The sequence below is a fragment of the Tinamus guttatus genome, unplaced genomic scaffold (assembly GCF_059628265.1).
Source record: "Tinamus guttatus ecotype Peru unplaced genomic scaffold, ASM5962826v1 Tinamus_guttatus_pri_ptg001602l, whole genome shotgun sequence".
NCBI classification, from domain to species: domain Eukaryota; kingdom Metazoa; phylum Chordata; class Aves; order Tinamiformes; family Tinamidae; genus Tinamus; species Tinamus guttatus.
The window spans coordinates 3,666,895-3,687,571 of NW_028290136.1; the positions used below are offsets into that span (position 1 = coordinate 3,666,895).

The 20,677-nt window shown below is 38.4% G+C and overlaps 1 protein-coding gene across 1 annotated transcript; it reads left to right on the forward strand.

Annotated features, from left to right (window-relative positions):
- The first annotated feature begins 1,327 nt into the window (after positions 1-1,327).
- Positions 1,328-18,983, forward strand: LOC148590198 (histone H4 transcription factor-like). Its single transcript, XM_088539360.1, is given in 11 exon segments — positions 1,328-1,356; positions 2,421-2,632; positions 3,759-3,982; positions 7,882-7,993; positions 11,639-11,791; positions 12,986-13,063; positions 15,681-15,801; positions 16,818-16,953; positions 17,773-17,891; positions 18,524-18,836; positions 18,838-18,983. Coding segments are annotated over 10 exon segments (1,494 nt in total). The 5' UTR covers positions 1,328-1,356; positions 2,421-2,481; the 3' UTR covers positions 18,925-18,983.
- Positions 18,984-20,677: the final 1,694 nt, after the last annotated feature.

Below are 20,677 nucleotides of genomic sequence, written 5' to 3' on the forward strand. Positions count from 1 at the left end.
TCAAAGGAAAGGCTAGAGCTCAAACTCTCGTTCCTTTCTGTGCCAAACAGAAAGAGATAAGAACTGCTCTAAATCAGTTATGCAGGCTGGGTTGTGGGTTATGAAATAAATAAACTTCCCTTCTTTCTGTACCCAAAATTCTTTTCTATGCCTGATGCTGGTCAGAGTTCCCAAACATAGGGATAGATACCTATGTCTGATGTACCAGTAACATTTGTGCCCAAGGGCTGGAGTTGCACTGAATTCAGCACCAGTTTTCACATTATCATAGGTAAAGCAGTTGCAGCAGTTAGGACAGAGGTGGGGCTAAGGAAGGGGGTAAAGATTAGTTCTTTCTTGCCCCCCTGCAAAGTCCATTCTGAGGCAGATAAGCTTTTTTCTGCTGAAAAGCTCATGGAATCAGTGACAAAGCACAGTTTACAAAGATGCAGAAGAGCTTAGGTTGCACAATCAAAGAGAAAAATGAGAAACTTTGTCCTGCAGGCAAATGCATCTACTTCTCATTCACTCTCCTCCCTTTTCCACTTTTTTTTTTCCCATGAAATACATGCAAATCCCAACACGCAGTAAATTTTCCTTCAGGCATAATATACTCGTGTGGTTATTTAAGTAAAAAGTGGGTTGAATAGAGACAGGAGGTGTTCCTGTGGCATAAAAGTCTTGAAGGAAAATGCTTTATTCACTGCTGTTGCTTTAAAGTAATCCAGTCACCCTGGAAAGCTCTGGTTAGTGAAGGAGCAGCTGCTGTTCTAATTATACGGCATACATATTTCCTTCTGAATTAAAAACTTTGTCTTCTCGCAGTACATCTAATATTTCTGAGTCCACCCACTGAAGAAAAAAAAAATGGCCTTCCACTTAATGTGTAAGCATTTCACTCAAAATGAAGGGCAGTTTTAAGGGCAGCTGAACCAGAGCAAGAACTTGCTGGAGTCAGTTAGTGCTTGCAAGAAAACACCAATTCTAGTTGCAGTTTATACCCTCCCACCTTTAAGGGCGCTGGTGTTTGGTGCGAAGGATATTCAAACATCCCTCTTCGTGAGGAAAGCGAAATAGGCTGAAAGAGCAGCGCCCTGAGGAGTGCCCAGGGGCGAGGGGGGACCGCTGGGGCCATCAGTGAGAGGTGGTGGTAGAGCCGTTAGAGCGGTTGCGGCGGGGGAGCGGCGGGGAGGCGGCCGTTGGGCGCTGAGGCAGGGGGCGCGGGGTCGCGGGGGAGAGGAGCTGTTAACCGCCGAGGGAGGGCACGGGAGGGATATATATATAACTCGGAATGCTTTATTTTTACGGCAGTATTAACACAGTATTTGGAATAACTTTAATTAGCTCCACAGCAGTGAGTGACATGTGGCCTAACTGGTACTCTCCTCACTTCGCAACAATGCCTTCAGGGGTGCCTGTGTTTCTTACTTGAGGGTAATAAAAAGGGGCTGGCGGCATAAAGCAGTCAGTTACAGCAGCATAGATTGAGCTGTTACAAGGTGAGGAAAGTGCCGCTTGCTGTGTAAAACGCCCAGTTCTTCTAGAACTTTCTGGTAGTTAACCTGTTTGGTGGGAGGTTGCATCCTAGCGCAGTATTTTTGCTAGCCTAGATAGCTTTTCTGCTAAGTACAGAAGTTTTGCCACTTGAGTTGCATGCATTCCCATTTGCACATTATTTTTGCAAGAAGTGTTATGTCAGTGCCCGACTTGTAATTAACAGAATCAGTAAAAGCACTAGTGAAGACGCAGTCGTACTTTCATAGTGATGCTTTAGGCTATTGGACAGAGTTTGTCTTCGAGATCTGTATGTGTTGATGAGAAAAATACGAACCTCCTCCCAGTCGCTTGTTACCATCCTCTTTGTAGAGTCAGCTGCTGATGGAGATCCATCAGCTCTTCCACTTGGAGGCTGTTTAAATTTTTAAAATTAATACAGATTACTGACAATAGTGCAAGTTGGGGAATGGTAAGCAGCTGAACTGGCAGATCTTTGAAAGTGGTAAGGTAAGGAAGAAGAGCGAGGTGGAAAGCAGCTGAGAACAGGCCGATAGTTCGTAACGAAATTTCCTGCTGACTTATCTACCCAAATCGTGAGGAATATATTCCCTGTTCAGTGGGAGCGTGTGCTAATGTCAGATTAATAACTGTGGCCTTGCACTCTTAGTAATGATGCTTTGGGTTTTCTATGTGGTAACAGGTTTTACAGTCCTGCCCTAGGTTTAAATTGTAACAAATGCACCCTCGGTATGTGTTTGGGATGGTGATCATAGAACTCTTACTGTGCAGCTGTCACGAAAGTGTTGCAACTTGTGAGTTCTGCCAAAGTGTAAAAGTTTGCAAAACCGGGACTTAGTTTGCTAAAAAAAAGTAATTAAAAAAAGTTCATGTGACACAGGAACCTGTGATCTTAACTACTTTTTTTTTTTTTTTTTTTTTTAAAGGAAATTACAGAAATCTAATATGATAACTAAAACTTCCCTGTACTTCTAAAGATTTTAGGCAATGGCCCCTGGAAGCAAATTTAAGAACTCTGAATTGATATTACCATGTGAATGGGAAGAATGCTTCTTTGTAGGAAAAGAAATGGAAGAATTTTGTAATCATGTTGCGGAACATTTGAAAGAGTATCTACAGCATCCCCTGGAAAAAGCAGGTCATTTATGTCTCATGTGTCACAGAGATTATGTTGCAGTTTTGAAGATTACTTCCTAATACAGGTTATGATAGTGACTGCAGTTTTGTCTACACTGCAGCTTGTCTTAGCTTTTTCCAGGCCCACATACATGAAGGCCTCAGATAAGGACTTACATTTGTTTTCTCTTTTGCATCTGATTGTCCTTGATTTTTGTTTCTGTTGATAGGTATTACTAAAATTAAGATTGTAGAGGTGATGTCATGAGAAATTTAATGATAGCTTTTGAGCTTTTTAAATGAGATTAGGGTCTACGTAGGTGTAATTTTCTAAAGCAAATTTTAGAAAATTATTTTTGAAAGGCAGAGTTCTTCCCTTTCAAGGAAGGTGATCAGGTCCTTAAGGACTCAAAGTTTAAAGTAGCAGTTGTAGGAACCTTTAGGAAGCAGAAACTTTACTGTTTGTGCAGTAACTAACTGCCTTACTTGCATATGTATACTGAATGCTTCATACTTTGCATCTAATAGGCTTTAAGGTACTTAAAAGGAAAACAAAAAAAAATCTATTCTGCAGAAAATTATAGGCAGTCTCTGTGGATGTAATAGCAATAATACACTAGTCTTTTTAATATAGCTGTTTTGGCTCTTGTGTATCCTGCTCTTTATTCTTGACACTATAATCAAGTGTAATTACAGGTGTAGACATTTTAATTATAGGTGAATGAGTTTTAATTAAAGGTGAAAAAAATAGATTTGGACCAACATGAACAATGTCTCCATGACCTAACCTAGAGAGTGTCATAGTGTAAACCTAAGAAAAATACTATTTTTTACCAATTTTTCTTGTTGAATCTACGAATTATCTTTCTGCAAAAAGTACTCTCTCAGTCTCTTAAGTTCGCTAGTATTGAGTACTCTAAGTACTTAACAATTGAAAATCTTTTGGCTGTTGAGATTTGAAAGCCTTACCTATTGCATTATCAGTAGATAGCAATTCTCTCAGTTTCTTTGCTAGGGTTACTTACAGCTCATGAGGTTTTGACAAATGTTAAATACTAACTGGCTATTGGTCGTCCCGCTGTTGTGGCACACAGTTCCCGATTTCATGCAGTTATAAAAAATGTTCTCCCTTTCTCTCTTTTGTTTAGAGCAATATCAGTGTTGGTGGAGAAGTTGTGACTTTTCGGCGAGAGATCCCAGGGAGCTGATAATTCATGTCAATTTTCACAGTTACCACACCAAGCTGAAAGTCATAGGCTCTCAGTTACGAGCTATGCACCACAATTTGCCAGCCTGTTTGCAGAACAACCATCGCCAGCACCAGTTACTGAGGACCCCAGAGGAGTTTGTTTGCCACTGGGAGAACTGTGATGTAAGTGAAATATGGCAAGAAATGAACAGTTAGTTGTTGTTGTTTTTCTTTCCCACCCCCCCAGCTTTACCTTAGCTTTGGCATGTGGAAGTAGAGAAGTCTCACTACTGGGAAATTATGCTCAAACTTACCTTTAAATAGTGTCTCCCACTGTCTTCATAACTACGAGATGTTAATCATTATGGTAGCCTTCCCAAATGTAAACACATATTTGCATAACACGTGTGACCTCGAATTCAAGTTTTCCTGTGCTTTGTGGTGACTACAGTGATCTTTTCCACAAAGAAACTTCTGTTGTGTTCCAACAGCCTGCATGCAAAAGTGTTGTTTAATAGAGAAGGTCCAGAGATATCTATTATTTATTCAAAGAAAGGTGACAGAATAGCAGATGTTTCCCTCAGCAGTGGGATTTTTTGTTTGTTTTCTGGCACAGGGAGATATCGGACATTTGCAATAAAGCTTTCATCCTTAAGCTTTGTGTTCAAAGATGGTCAAGATTAATTTCAAATAATTTGTATCTTGACCACTTTTTGGTGGCCTGTACTGGGAGGGGAAAAAAAAAAAAAAAAAGAAATGATTATCCGTTCAAAATTTCAACATTGCTATTTCTGTATCAAATGAGCCAAGATGATTACTAATTGCTATGGTTTTGCTAATGTTAGCACTGCCTATATAAATTGCTTTCTCCTTCTCGGAGATCTTCTTTCCTGGTCGAAGTAGAGTCATATTAGTATAACATTATAGGGAAACGCTTTATCTCTCACTTTTGGCCGTAGAAATTCTGTGGGTTTTTTTTGTTTGTTTGTTTTGTTTTATGGCCAGAGAGTATTATCTTTGCATCTGTAGGGCTGATACTTTGCTGGTGGCATTTTCATAGCATCTTATTTTGTTTAACTGTTAAACAAGATCAATCTCAGATTATTTTCCTTCACCACTTCCTTCTCTAAAAGGAGAGACATTGTCACCTTCACTCTGTCTGGTTTACATTCTTATTATTTTTATGTGCTACGTGTATTTTTGGTTTGAGTTGATTTAATACCAAATGAAACAACTGAAAACAAAATAAAGTGATAGTCGAGAGGGATCTGACTGAAACAAAAGTTGTTATGTGGAAAACAGAGAAAACATTAACATTCAAGGATTTTACACACCTCTTATGGACAAACATAGTTAGTAGCTTTAGTAACACTGGACTATGAATTAAAAGCTTTGAAAAAGCAGTACTTACGAAAGGCCTTTCATCCTTTTTACTTCTGTGTCTTTAGGCCTTTCAGAGATGCATGGGTTATCATGTGACTTCCTATATTTCTTTTATGACATTTTCATATCAAATATGTGGTAAAATTAATTTATGATATCAACCATTCCAGTTGAGATTATGAACAAATGCTTTTAAGGATGAAAATATTTCCATGCCAGTGAATGTCAAACTGGGGGAGCTTCATATCGCACGTGTCTATCCCACTGCTATAATGGAATCCATGTAGTGTTTGAATAAATACACTGAAATGATTTTTTTTTTTTGTGCTGCGATGGTGGTAACAGCCTATGTTTTGCTAACTTTTCCCTTGCTAGATCTACAGTTATTTCCAGTTTTCTTTTAATACTTAATGTTTCAGTTAATAGATTGTTTATGCTACAGCATACCTTCTCTCCAGGAATAACATGCAGATTAGGAGGTACTTACCTTAGGTATCTCATTTATCTGTTGTGGTTGCGAATTTGAAATATGTACACTTAACTATGATCTCTCTCTCTCTTTTTTTTTTTTTTCCTTTAAGCGAAGTAAGGAATGACAAAAATCTGAGATTGATGTTTATATGGCGAGGTAGTATCTTCTGTTGAGCCAATCTGTCAGAAACTCTTATTTCTGTGAATGGAGTCTTGTATTCACTGTAGGATTAAGTATGGATGTTCGCTGTCCTCCTGTTTCAAAGTTAAAAGCCCAAGCTTATAATAGAGAGCATTATTTAACATTTGTCAGTGACACCACACAAACAATCCATAAGTTATGATATTTTGATTATGTTTTATAGCTTATGGATGTCAAGTTTCTTATAGTAATTATATTTTAATTTATTAATACTTGTAATGTATACTGAATAGCCTGACTTGCATATTGCTATGTTGGGCAATTTATTTAAAAACAAATTTAAAAACAAGTTAATCTTCCAAACTTTCCAAAGTTTGATTTAACTTCATTTGACAGTAAACACAGTCTTCAAAAACATGCTTAAAAGAGAAGAAAAATCTTCACATTAATTGATTTCATGTTCCATTTTTTCATTTATGCAAGTGGGCAGTTTTGGCTGTTAGAATCCTTTAGTCTGTAGTGTTTTGCTAAATTATTTTTATACATGTTTTTTCAAGTTCAAACCCATGTTGTGAATTTTATTAAATAAAAGAATGTTTCCCAACTCATTAGGCAGGCTAGTCTAGACCCAAAAGGTGGGGTAGGGCACAGTGAGAGAGAAGAACTTTGAGGGCAGGGAAAACTGCTTACCTTTCCCACCCTCCTGCAAATGTGTTCCCACAGTTATGAATATAATTCTCTTTGAAAATCACCCCTGCTGCCTCGCTGAGTCTTGTGGTGCCTCCTACTGTGTCAGATTCGGTCTCTGCAAAGGTGAGGTTACCGGCTCTGGCAACAGCCCCCAAAACCTGTATTTATGTATAAAGAATGTATAAAGAAAGTTAAAGCAAAATGCTTTCAGAGACGGCAACCTTACCTTAAAGTGTATTTAACCCCCACATGCCTACTCTCATTAAGGAGTGAAGAGGCTTTCAATCACTGTCTAGCTCAATACCTTTAGTTGATTCACCTTAATATGCCTCCATGTTTTCATATACGCAAGACCTCAGATTTCTCAGATCATGTTTCAAGCCCTTCAGAAGAAATAAGGGCTTGTCTTCCCCAGGGAACTGTTGTGAAATACACTGGAATATTAATTTAAAAGGTAACAGTTTGTATTAGCTCCTCATGTGAAAGCTCTGTTCTGCACAAAGAATGCTTCTTAGCAGCTTAGTTTAATCCATTCTCTTAAGTATACTGGGATTTGGATGATCAAACACAGATAATACTAAAGAAATACCCTTTTTTCACTAAGATTTCCTTAAAAAGAGTTCAAATTTGAATCAGCTGTACATTATCTTCAGTGGCAGTATTAGCTTCAGGAGTTGCATTTGTTTCCACTTTCCCTCTCCGATGTTTTGATTCTGTTTAAAGCCAGATCAATTCCCTGTCTCAGTTTACCGTGTAGCCTTACAAGTACTTGTACTGGTGCAGCAGCAGAGGTGATACACTGAAGTAAGTAGCTAAATTACTGGGAAGCGAGAGGAATACTTCAATGGCCACTGATGCCAGCTGGCAGATGAGTGACACTAGCAGTTGCTTGGAGAGGGTGCCGTATGCCATCTGTTTGCGCTCTGCAGGTGTGGATTTTTCTGGAGTCGTGAAGAGGTTAATTAAGGTGTAGTCCTTCTTGTCACAGTACTGGAGTGTTGTATCCATGACACATAATTCAGTCTTGTCATTGTGCAGCCTTCCCATTCCTATCAGAATTATCTGTGATGCCCTCATACACATCTGGGTGAACAGAAGAAGGTACAAATGAAAGAAGGGAGGAAGGTAGAAGTCTGTGAAAGCAATAATCAGAAGAAATACATTTATAGACACACTTCCCCTGGCCCAAAGAATAAGTAGCATTCACTGGATTGGTCTAGACAGATTTCTAAACAGAAAGAATGGTGAGTCTAGATGGTGAGTCTAAATTCAGGACCTGATATTCACTGGTGTTCATTTGATTCCTTAAAAGCACTTCTTTTAATTATTTTTTTTCTGATAGTTGACTTCTTGCCCAAACTGTCTTGTTTTCTCCATACTTATGTTTTGTTTTCAGGTAACCTTCAATAACCCAGAGTGGTTTTATCAACACGTCACTATTCATGCCAAGACTACTGAGGAAGAAACTATAACAGATCAGAAGAAAGTTGTTTATTGTCATTGGAAAGGTAGTTTACATACTAAACTTCAGTTTGAAAAAGCATTTCACTGCAGTGTTTCTCACAGAATTCACTTAGTGCTATATAGTGCAGGAGCATGTGAAATAACTTCCGCAGATGTTTTTCTGTCTAGCTAAAATACTGAGGAATGTCAGTACTGAACAGGGTCAGGTATCTTCATAATTCTGCCTGTGGATGATAGTGTATCATGCCTGTTCAGACAGATTTTTCATTTGCGTTCTACCACTCAAGACCAGGGATGTTCCCCTCGCAGCAGCCATTGATGGTGAGCTAATTCTCTGCTTTCCCTCGTCTATTCCTCTCATATCAAGGGAATCACAGCTATTGGCTATCGCCATTTCTCTCATCTCTATAGTGAGAAAGAGCATTTTTATGCACTCTATGACCAAGTGCTAGCTACTTGGTGTGTTACAATTATTGTCACTGCTTCATCAAAGCTGATGTTCTGCCTTTGGCCTTGTTGTAGAAGCCACATTCCTCTGGCAGTCTTTCATAGCAAGTGCCTTTATTTTGACTAAGGGCTAAAGTATGGACTGCAATTTGAGCTGCATGTCAATCAGTTTCAGACCAACAAAGTGTATGGACAGAACCTCTCAAGCAGAAAAGACTTCCTGCAGAACATAATTAGTCTGTTGGAGTCTGGTCCTGGAAGAGATTAATTCAGAGCTTACTTTTAAATATATTGGCTTGCTGTGTCTTGTGATAGGTGTTGGCAAAGTTCTAGCTTGATCTGAATGGGCTTTGTGAATCCCCCCCAAGTGTGAGGGTTCTCAATTCATAGGTTAGAGTTACTTTTGGATATTCAGTAAAATGATGGCAGATTACAATCAGTGGATGCAAGGTGACATTGTTTTGTTCCCTTCCCTTCTCCAGGTCAGGCAACATACCTTTTATTTATTTATTTGTTTGTTGGCTGGCTGGGGAACTCACTCCAGTGGCTTGACAGCATCAACTCTGTAATCCTTAGATGAGGAAAAATTACACATCAACGTAATCATAGCTGTAGAAAATATAAACAACAAGGAAAGGAAAACTGAAAGGATTCTGATGGTATAGCCTAATGAATAGAATGGGGGAAAATGAAATGTGAAAGAGCAATATGGTATGTTCAATAACAACAACAAAACTGCTGCTAGGAACAGAGGAATCATTTGTTTTCCATGTCTTTGCTGGGAAAGATAAGTAATCTTAGAGAAATAAAAACTTTTAAAAGATAAGTAAAAGGTAAGTGATAGGTTTAAGTTACACATTATGAAAATCGTTTAATGGAGTGCCTTAAAGGATATAACAGATTGCCTATGGAAACTCCAGAGTTCCTATCACAGAGGGATTAAGAAAACCTCTTTTTAAGGTGTAACTGATCCTGCCTCAGAATAAAAGCATGGGTCCTGGGTGTTAAAGGATCTATCTTAAAATCCTGTGATCATTTAGCATTACATATCTGAAAGCTGCAGGCAGAGCCATAATGTCCAGGCAAACTTAACAAGTCAAATGAGTTCTCATCCTCTCTGTGAGGAAGCAGTTGATGTGAAGCTGGAACACCAAACAATATCTTTGGTGTGTTCTCCAGGGACTCTCAGCACACTGGCTAGTGCTCTGAGCTGGCTGGCTTGGGCTTGCGAAGGAATTGTAGGAGGGGACCCTTCTGCAACAGAAGGCAAACAGCAGAGCGTGACAGTAGGGCAGGGATCTCCCAGTCAGAGCAGAGCCCCACGGTATGCGAACAAGAAGAGCAGAGTAGGTCCAGGTAGTGCTGATCCAGATTAGCTACAGCTCAGGGATCGCCAAGACCCCAGTGATAGGGCAGGCCTGAGGTCGAGTCAGAAGTTCAGTGAGCAAGTCAGGGTCAGGCTTGGCTGGGTGCAAGGCCTGCTGCAGTGCAACCTCAGGGTAGGTAACTGGAGCTCTTGAGCCTGGCAGCACGGAGTGCACTAAAGGGAGGCCTCATATGAAGCTCCTCATTGCTTTTTCTTGCAGCTTCTGTTTTTACAGAAGTCTGATGCCAGATTACATATTGGAGCAGGCATTGAGCACAGGCAGCTAAACCCCTAGGTGTGTGGGGCAGAAGAGGTTGCAAAAAGAAAGATCTTTACTGGCTGGTCAAGGCAAATGGAGTCTCTTGGTGACCACAGGATTCTGTCAGAGTTCACAAAACAGGACAGAAGCAGAAACCTTTGTATTGCACAAGAATTACTCATCTTCCAGCTCCTGATCTAGAGCTCTAGCAGCGTCTCTGTGGGACATAGTCCTTATTCCATGGCCTCTCCTGGTCAGAATAATTCTGTATGCAGTTTAGATGAGGGAGGCATTGATAAACCTGTTTCCTCCTCACAGGTGAGGTTTTAGGATTTTCTTTGTCTTTGAGTAAGGAGTCTAGGGCTCTGTCACTTTATTGTTAGTCTGGAGCTCAGGAGTCCTTTCGAGGAAAATTCCCATGTTCTACTTGTTGGAGTTGATGCAAATGTTTACCAAGATTACTGCAGTTCCGCCCTTCTGATAGAAAGCCCTGATGAACAGGAGAAAAGGAACTTTTAATACATGTAGTAAAATGGACTGCATGAATCCTCTTTGATGAATGAATTTCTGGTGTTCATTTCTTAGACCTAAGAGTATATGGTGTGTCACTTTTAGTTTGATTCACTTGGTTAGCATTTTCATGCATTATCCACAAAAAGAATCTTTTCTCTTTTCCCACCTACTGTTCTTTGATTTAAATTCAGTCCTCTTGGCCCTTAGGAGTCCCTATTGGATCCTGGCTATTTCACCTTTCCAGAAATCTCACATAGCCATTATTTTTATCTGCTAAGTAGACAAGAGACTCATGGCTGCTCCCTTCTATGGGATAGGGTGTCATATTCCTTCAGATCTATCGAAGTTTTCTCCTGATAAAAGCTCTTGAGCTTCCTGTAGGACAACACATTAACCTCCTATGGATTTCCCCCTTATATCTTGCATACTGTTTGCCAGAGCTTTCTTCTGGTGTCGTTAATCCTAGTTTGATATCTATAGGACCAGGCTATTCCTGAGGACCTATATATTTATAGGCAAAGGTTGTTTGGTGGATAGCTGATTGCATGTGGTTAACCACTGCATAAATGTATAAGTGGAGATGGAAAACTTGAAGATTAGGAAAAAGGTCAGTGAATTGAGTTTTGAGATGTAATAGTTAACATATAATCTCTACCCCACCTGGTTCACCTGTTTCTCAAGATTGTGAAGACTGATGGAGTGCTGTAATGGGGAGGCAGCAGAGATAGGAACGGATGCTATCTCACTTCTATTATATGAACATACGTGTAGAGTTAACACAAAGAAAAGATGTATGAGGATGGAGAGGATAGGAGCATGCTCTCTGCAGATTCCAAACTGGGTTTTTTTTTTTTTTTCTTTTCTTAATGAGGGACACGTAACCAGCATATCTTGAAGAATTCTAATTACTGACATATAATTTTTGACATTGGAATGGACGTTTGTGGCATTAAATGCCACATAATGTTTGTAATAGTGATATTTTTCTGTAGAAAATGCTTAATTTTGGGTTCCTAAATATGTATCAGTAAGACATAAATATGTACTAGCCCTTTCTATTTGTACTGAAGAAAAAGTACTCATGGTATTTGGTTTTTGGTTTAGACTGTTCTGGAGTATTTAAAGGAAAAAACAAGCTGTGTGATCATTTAAGAACCCACACACAAGAAAGAGTTGTGGCTTGTCCAACTTGTGGAAGAATGTTCTCCAATAACACTAAATTTTTCGATCATGCAAAGAGACAAGTTTCAGAAGATGGTAGGTAGATGTGCTTTATTTATTTATTTATTTACATTTCTTTTAAGAGATTTTCATTGAAGATATTTTATGATAGCTTGCACATGCACATTTAATAAATACTGCTATTTTTCATATGAGTCAGTTGCTTGACAACAGTGTTGACTTCAGGAAAGCAGTTGTTTTCATAAATCATGGAATTTCTCTTGACTTGGCAGTTCTGGGGAATTAGTGTTATAAGGAAAAGCAAAAACAAACAAACAAACAAACAACAACAAAAAAACACTCTTAGATCTGTTTTTCACCTGGCAGCTGTGGCATCATCACAAACTGGGCCAGACTCTTCTTGTTGGTGGCCAGTGACAGGACAAGGGGTAATGGGTACAAATTGAAACACAGAAAGTTCTGCCTCCATGTAGGGAAGAACTTCTTCACTCTGAGGGTGACAGCACTGGAACAGGCTGCCCAGAGAGGTTGTAGAGTCTCCTTCTCTGGACATCTTCCAAACCTGCCTGGATGCCACCCTGTGCCATGTGCTCTGGGTGTCCCTGCTGGAGCAGGGGGGCTGGACTAGATGATCTGTAGAGGTCCCTTCCAACCTCAACCATCCTGTGATTCTGTGATCGCGCTGCCTCCCATCCCTCTGTGCACAGCAGCACATTCCACTGACACAGTGAAACTGCCTACGAGTGGGAGAGGCTGTTGATTGTTGAAGAGACAACTTTCACTAGAACCAGGTTTAGATTACAAAATCTCTGCAAGTAGTCACAATGATCATTTAACTACTTTCAGGACATCAGAACATTCCCTACCTCAACAAACTGTATATTAATTGACATACTTTTCTATATGCTAAAAAGGAAGGGAGAGGCTTTTTTTTTTCTGTTTTTAAATGCTTGTTTATGCGTGTTTAGGCATTGTGTGTTTTGCCGAAGGGAAACATTCAAGGTTATTGATATAAGAGTTCAAATTTCAAACTGTTCTTGTTTTTTGAACATATTGCTATTCTGTTGAGATAAAAATTAAATGACTGGTGAAGAATCTTTTTCACTGAGGCAATACTAAAGTGTGAAGTGTATTGGTCATGGAAAGAATGCTCAAACTGTCTCAGTCTGACGTTAGTTTATTCACCAAATTGGCAGCAATAGATAATTTATTCATATACCCTTAATTAAGTATTTGAATTGTTACTGAATATTTTCTGTTTAAATTCAGAACAGATATTTGTTTGCCAGAACTGTGACAAGCGCTTTGCCAATGAAAGGCTGCTACGAGATCACATGAGGGGACATGGTAAGTCAGAGCTCTTAAAAATAAAATATATTTTTCTCTAACTTATTATTCAGTATTGAATAGACCACAGACTTAATAAAGTGACTTCATATCAACTGAGAAAATTAGTATACAGAACACGATACCTAGGTTACAGCTGCTAGAAACAGGAATGTCATTGCCAGTCTGAAGCATGGGACTTCATGCCTTCTGATAAAAATGCTTAGCGGGGGGTTCTGTGTGATCTTTTCTGTTCTGCAGTAGCTTCCCACGTTGATGCTTGTTCTTGAATCCATGTTGACTTGCTTTCATGGCTAGGGATGTGGATAAAGCCCAAGCTGTGTTTTAGCTTGGGATGTAACTTTGCTCACTTTGCAGTACCTAGTCAGCCTCATTCGAATGCTGTAGTCCTTCATTGACCTAACCACAGTCTCCCCAAGGTCCCCAAATTATTCCCACAAGTTATACCACAACAGCTCTGACTTGCTGGGAAAGAATCCCAAAGCATCTAAGCACCTGGGAAACCTGGGATACTGCTCTCAGACATTCAGGAAATAGAGAGGCTGAGAGGTGACTGTGTCTCTCAGCATTGGGAACAGGGAAGGATATTTGAGCTGCGTAGCCAGAGCTGGGTGGTGCTCATTTGGACTATGTAAGCACAGAGGTAGCTTTGTACAGACTCACTCAGGGCAGATTCTGCTTTATTAATCTTGAACAACATCAGTTTTTTCACTGTTTGCACATCAATACCATGATGGTTAATAACTGTGTATTTGTTTTGGTGCTTCCTGTGTATCACTAGAGCAGACTACATTTATATATAAATGATTTTACAGTCGACATGGATCTGACTAAAATAATGTTTTTATTAGAAAACAGAGATTTTTGTTTTGTCTTGCTTACTAGATTAATTTTCTTCTTTGTGTCAAGATGGTTTTGAATAGAAAATGGAATCTGTTGGAATTTGTTTCTGTCAGCTAGTGAAGCCATATAAATATGCTAGTTCTCTTAACTAAAGCATAACACACATTAAAGTGAATTGATACTTTAAATAAAAGACATAGCTAACTGGCTGTTCGTTTCTGGTCGTTCTGGCTGTACATAAGTATTTGTCATAGGTGGACTGTGCAATGTGCCCTGCTCTCCAGGTCCCCCGGTAATTCAGACCATGTGTCCTGTCTTTGTAGCCAGGGAAAATCGGATGGTGGCTGCACCTAGAAACAAGGATGATATGAACCAATGTCATGTCCTAGTAAGCCATGGAGAAGCAGCTGAATGTGATATTGACTGAGGATTCTGGGATCCCTTCCTAAATCTATCTATTTAGGCATAATCTAAATCCTTTAAAATATTATATTCTGTCACTTACCCAGTTCTTGATTCAGCATTCTTTAAAAACTTTGGCAGCGCACTCGTCTGTTAGTACAGTCATTCTCAGATTCTTGCCCAGCAGATTTCATAATAGCTTTCTGGCGTAGATAAACTTTGAGATTTTCTTTCGAATAGGTTGCCTATACAGAATAAATTATTCTGAAATAAATTGTGATATGAATGTAAAGTGCTTTAGGTATTCTGAGATCATTCCTCACCTGGACACATTTACACATCAGAAAAACAAAGCAAATAGTTTGTTACTATCATTTCAAGCAGCTGTTGAACTTCACCAGTATAGTTTTACAGATTAAGTTACTCCAGATTACTTTCCCACATGAAGCAGGGGGAAAGTAGGTTTTGTCTGATTTAAGATAAATTTTTAGGTAAAATATCTCTACAGGGAGCAATTCTAGAGAAGATGCAGCACATTATATTTACTTTTTTTTTGGAGAAAACATGAACATCTTAACTCCAGGCTTTTCACTGGCCAACTGTAAAGCATTAGGCATATTATAGAACAGTGTGTTGTTTCAAAGCACTATATATATCAGATTTGTCTACATCCTAAACTTTTTTTATTGCGACTCCTCCCATTGTACTCATCCTATATAGCAAAGCAAGCATTTGTTCAGCTTAAAAGGTTACAGAGCTGGCTGCCAATCTGCCAGAGGTTCACCCCTGCTTCAGAGTTACCAGAATAAACCTGCCCATCTGCTTCAGATTTGCAGTTCGTAGTCTGGCATCTTAGCAAGCACTTACCACTATTATACTTAAAGCAAATATACCGGAATGTGAAATGGGGAGGTGGAGGGCAGACACTTAGTCCTTCTGCCACCTGCTTAGAGGGGTAAACCTTAAACACTAGAAGCAGGTTTGCCAGGGCTTGCCTGTCAGAAGGCCTTCAGGCAACATCCACCTTTTAGGAATCTTCCCAAAGTGCCACGGGCAAGGAGATAATCATCCTTTTTATTAGAGCCTAGAGAGTGAAACACGATCCTCTACATCTTTTTCCCTTACCTTTCATTTTTGGAAAGTAGTTCAAAACACTATAAGATTGACTGCTATTTGACTACCATCTTTGTTATGCCTCCATGCCATTTTTAGCTCTTTTTTTTTTTTTTTTAATCTGTACGTATGACAGTCTGTGAATTTAATATGAGCTTTTAATAAGAGTTTTTAATAAATGTTCCTGTCTTAAGCCATAGCAGACTGAATGTCCTGGAGACATTGTAAGAGAGAGTTGAAAATGTCTGTCTTTCTGCAGTTACCCGTGTAACATGTCCACTTTGTGATATGGTGTGCGCAAGCGTCTCCTCACTGAGAGCACACATCAGATTCCGACACTGTGACGCACGGCCTTTCCATTGTCAGCTCTGTGCAAGTGGGTAAGAAGATTTGAGGCTTTTCGCTAAATAAATAGAACGGCAGAATTGAATTGGTGTTCTATATAGGAGTTAGTAAAGATAGGAGAAGTTTTCAACCACTATAGTAAACTCTTCAATAAAAAAAAAATCTTAACACATTGATGGCTTTAGATGTTGAAACATAGTTTATAAACTTCTGGTAGAAACAGGACTGATGTGTTAAAAGGTAAATTTTCTCAGCAAGACTATGTTTACTATCAAATGGTCATCATGACAAGTTGAGATATGTAGCGACAGTGCCTTAAACTGTGGGTTTTGCACTCTAAACACTAGTTGGCTGTTTCCTGGGAGAGTCACAGTCTTCTCCTTGGAGCAGTTCTCCTGTCACAGGCTCACTAAACTTTTTGCTGTCTTGTTCTGTGATTTTTTTTTTTTGATAGTGGTTTCTTTTCTGCTTTCATCATATGAATGTTAGCAGCAGTGAAATAGAAAATGGGCTTGTGGTGTGATAGACTAAGTTGCATATATAAACATTGGTAGAATTATGTATAACTTCAACAGAGAAGATGAAAAGTCTAACCTTTGTATGTCGGAAGTGGGATAAAGTGAACAAATGTGCAAGTATTTTTGTGTTCACATTGTGGGTGGACAGAAGGAAATAAACTGAATTGGAAGACCAGAGAGGATGAAGTGACTGTTTAGCTCACAGACAAGAATTTTCTCTGTGTGAACAGAGAAGAAAGAATGACGTTTTGCAATATGGCTGGGGAAAAAATAGCTAGATTTGGACATGGTATGGATGTGTGGGAAGAAAGAAGGAATGGAAAATGAAACTCAGAGCACATCAAAGAGATGTCTGTGTTATCCCCTTTTCACAGGTGGAAAAACTGAGGTAGAGAAGAGAAATGATTTACACATGTTCTGCTTTCACTTGTCATTGTCAAAGCCAAAAAATAGTTCCTCACAGTCCTAAACATTAACCACAAAACTACTCCTCTGTACTATTATATCTGTTATTTGTTTTACCTTGTTTTTAGTTTTAAGAATGCTTATGATCTGCATAAACATGTTGAAACACACAATGATTCAGATGCTTACAGCTGTGATGTTGAAGGATGTGGTTTTACTTCACGGACTTTACAAACTCTGAGATGGCATTACAAGAGAGCACATGTGGTAGGTATATTAAACAGAAGAATAAAATATACTGCTACGATGGAGACTAAAGCTTCAAATTTATGTGTGTTGAGTTTCATGTGAATACACAAAATACGCCATTTAGCCTCAAATCAGGTATTTATTTGCACATGTCTTTAGGACTTTTTCAAGTCTTACGCAAATACTTCATTCATGCTTACCTATAGGTTGTGAGTGCTAACTTTAGGTGCATGCAGTTGCATACTCAGTCTGGAATTCTGGCCAACCTCTTTTTTTTTCTTTTTCTTTAGATGCTAATCCTGCTAATCTTAATCTGCAAAATCAAAATATTTCAGGAATTAAAATCCAATGTCACCTTTCTCCTTATGTTGGTACTCCACCCCATAGAACTAATATGTTACATCAAACCAGAGAAACTGCAAAATTTGTAAAATATGCAACGCTTTCAGTCGGGCAAGTCTTTGGCCACAGCATTAAAAGACATTTTGACTGCTATAGTTTGTGTTTCTTTGTTGCCTCTTTCTTCAACTTCCTGAGCTATCATCACCGCTATATTATAAGACGAATATCGTTTAGTGTAAGTTATGTATCACCATGTTATTGAAGACATCTGTGGTACTCAAGACTGTCCAGAGAATTTCCACGTACATTGGGGGGTTCCTTAAATTTTTTCCTAAAACCCACCAAATTTTAAACTTTTTAGGAAGTTAGCTTCAAGATGGTTTTCACACAGTGTGTTTTGCCCCATTTCAAAAAAGGATTTTATTTCATATATATATATATATATATATATATATGAACTAGCCTTAAATGACTTTACTATTTCTTTCCAAGCGTCATGATGGCGTTCCGAAATACAAATGCCACATCTGTCAGAAATGTTTTTCCTGGAGTTACACGTTGACCCTACATCTTCGAAAAGCACATAAATTCAGCTGTCATTCTCGTTTCAGGTATGTTAGCAGTTGATTCTTGTTCAGATCATAAAGTAAAACCTTTTCTTCTAGATTTTGTTTAGGAGGACCCAAGTGTTTAAATGCTGTCTTAAGTTTGGTCCAGCTTTAAATGTTCCAAGCATAAAACAAGTTATTTTTAAGGTTGCACAATGGTGATAGAAAGCCTCGTGTAAAGATGGTTTACCCAGGGTAAAAAAAACTGCTTTTATAACTTTTATCAATGGAAAATTCTCCTAACCTATTTATTTTGAAAGAAATTTGTTGACAGTGTAAGTTTTCCCTACTTAGGAGACATACTCTGTTAATCAGTAGCTTTTGTAGTGTGAACAGATTCCACTCTCCATTTTGGGATAAAGAAATCTAGCTAAGAAAATATAATTATGAATAGATATCTCTTCTGTTCAATTATGTATATTTGCTTAAAAACTACTTGTTGAAGCTCTGTTGCTGTTGCGTCTTTGCATAGTGTGTCTTTTGTTTGAGTGCAACCTAAGCACAGCAATCTGATTCAGCATTTAATTGTCAACATTTGCAGTTTCATTAATCTAATTAGATGTTGTTCTTATTTGCTGCTGTAAAAACTCTATTTTTAACCTGTGTTTTCAGTATTTTCAATTTTATTTCTTTAGATATAAAGAAGATGATGAGGGGTATGTGAAACTGAATGTAGCAGTATGTAATGCAGTTATGGGTTTAGGTCAGACTTTTAATAACAAGATGGAAATGAAGAAGTCTTCGGTAAGGCCAAATAGTCTTGCAAGAGAAAGAGGGGACTCTTGCAGAAAAGACAGTTCAACTGTAGAAGTACCTTCCACACAACTTCAGCCATGGTCTCAAACTACTGAAAAAAATGTTATGGTGGAAAGGGAGACTTCTGTAGAGGAACCTGTGTACTCTGAGCTTCAAACTGCTGTAGAACTCCCTGAAAACTCTTTTTGTTCCCAGTGAAGGTGATGAGGCAACACCACTGAATGCAAGTGAAAAACTAGCAGAAATGGAACTGGGCTTGGGAATTCAGATAACATTTTAGAAACCAGCCTTTTTGTGGATTTTACTATGAAAAGTAGAGTCTTCAGAAGACATAGATTTTTTTTAAAAAAATGCATAAAGGGATTGTCAAAATATCATATATATACTGTGTGTTTTTTGGCTGATTTCATGTTCAGTTATTTTAATGTGCTTAGAGAATATATGCAAGATGCAGCTTATTATGTACATGTGTTATTGCATTAATAGCTTTTTAGAAAAGAAAGTTTTAAATTTCATATATTCATATAACATATTCATATAACATATATAATATATAACATGGATGTATATACTTATTTGTTTTAAAATAAATAAATCCCTCAGGGAAAAACATTGAGCCAGTGCACTAGACAAATATTTTGAACTGGTAGGTAATATATTCCACTTTTGATTAGCTCATCGTGTTATTTATTAGAAAACAGATAACAGCTTGTGAGATATTTATATATAAAATGTACAAAGTTTTAGACAGATTTTTTAGCTTAATTTAGTGACTTTAAACATCTTTCAACAATTATTAGAGAGACTTTATTATTGTAATGGGCTTTTAAACTACAATGCATTGTTATATGACTACCTTGAAACAGAAAATGTTATGTGTAAAAAATAATAACAATACAGATATTGATAGAGCTCACTTTAAAATTTATATGCCATTTGGTATAAGTGAAATCTTAGAGTCGTTGTTGGATGCTACATTGACTTGAAAGAAAATGAGGGATATTGGCAGTATAGATATATGGACCTAACCGTATTTCCAGAAATAATTCCACATAACTATGGTTATTGTGACCTGTTAGGTTCAGTGCTGGCAAAGATATTTATTTATTTAATTCTTGAATAAGGAGTAAAGCAAAATGATGGGAATCTTTCATCACAGTGAAAATGAAAAAACTAATGAGCTCTCCAACTAAAATATATAAGACTTGAACACGTGAAAAGGTAGCATTCAGCCTACTAGAAAATTAATTTACAATATATTATCTCTTACAAGCCAATTTCCCTTGAGGACCCAGAAATATTCCCAGAGCATGGCTTGCTGTGCCACTTGAAAGCAATTTCCAGCGTGCTTGCAGAGCAGCATTGCACCCTTGTCACATACTGAACACTTGCTTCCGCGTGTCGACAAGCTGATACTAGCAACCAACCTGCAAATGGGTGAGTCCCCAGCCAGCAAAGACTGTAGTGATACTCCAGGATGGGAACAGTATGAACAAAAATGCGTCATCTGAAATTGAAATGAGCCGCTCATGTAACTCGGAGGCGGCCAGGGATTTTGAGACGCCTTTATTTGGAAGGATCTGCACAGTGCCTTTTCTACAGTAAACAGTCTCTTCATTCCAGCAGAGTCTGTCCTGACCTAACTGCCTATAGCTGTTGCATTCCAACTGTGCGGACATAGTGCGGACAGCTGTGTGCTGGGATAGAGGCACCAAGGAATGAGCAGTTCTTTTCCTGCTCCTGTGGTCAGAGAACAGACTTGCTACCACTTTGGCCTCACAATCCACACCAGGTTGTCCACAACGTTTAGCAGTTTTAGCAGGTGAAGGAATAAGGCCCATCACAATTACAGGCAGATTAAAACTGAAAGGCATTAAAAAATTCTTCCCATCGCTGTCCACATTGTTCTTGGCTTGAAAGGTCTTTACTTGAATGTTTGTGCTTTGCAGACAGCTGAGGTCTTAGTGCTCAGGTTTTAGTCTTATTAAAAACGCCAAGCTCTAATTTGTGGCAATTCCGCTGATGTTTCAAGA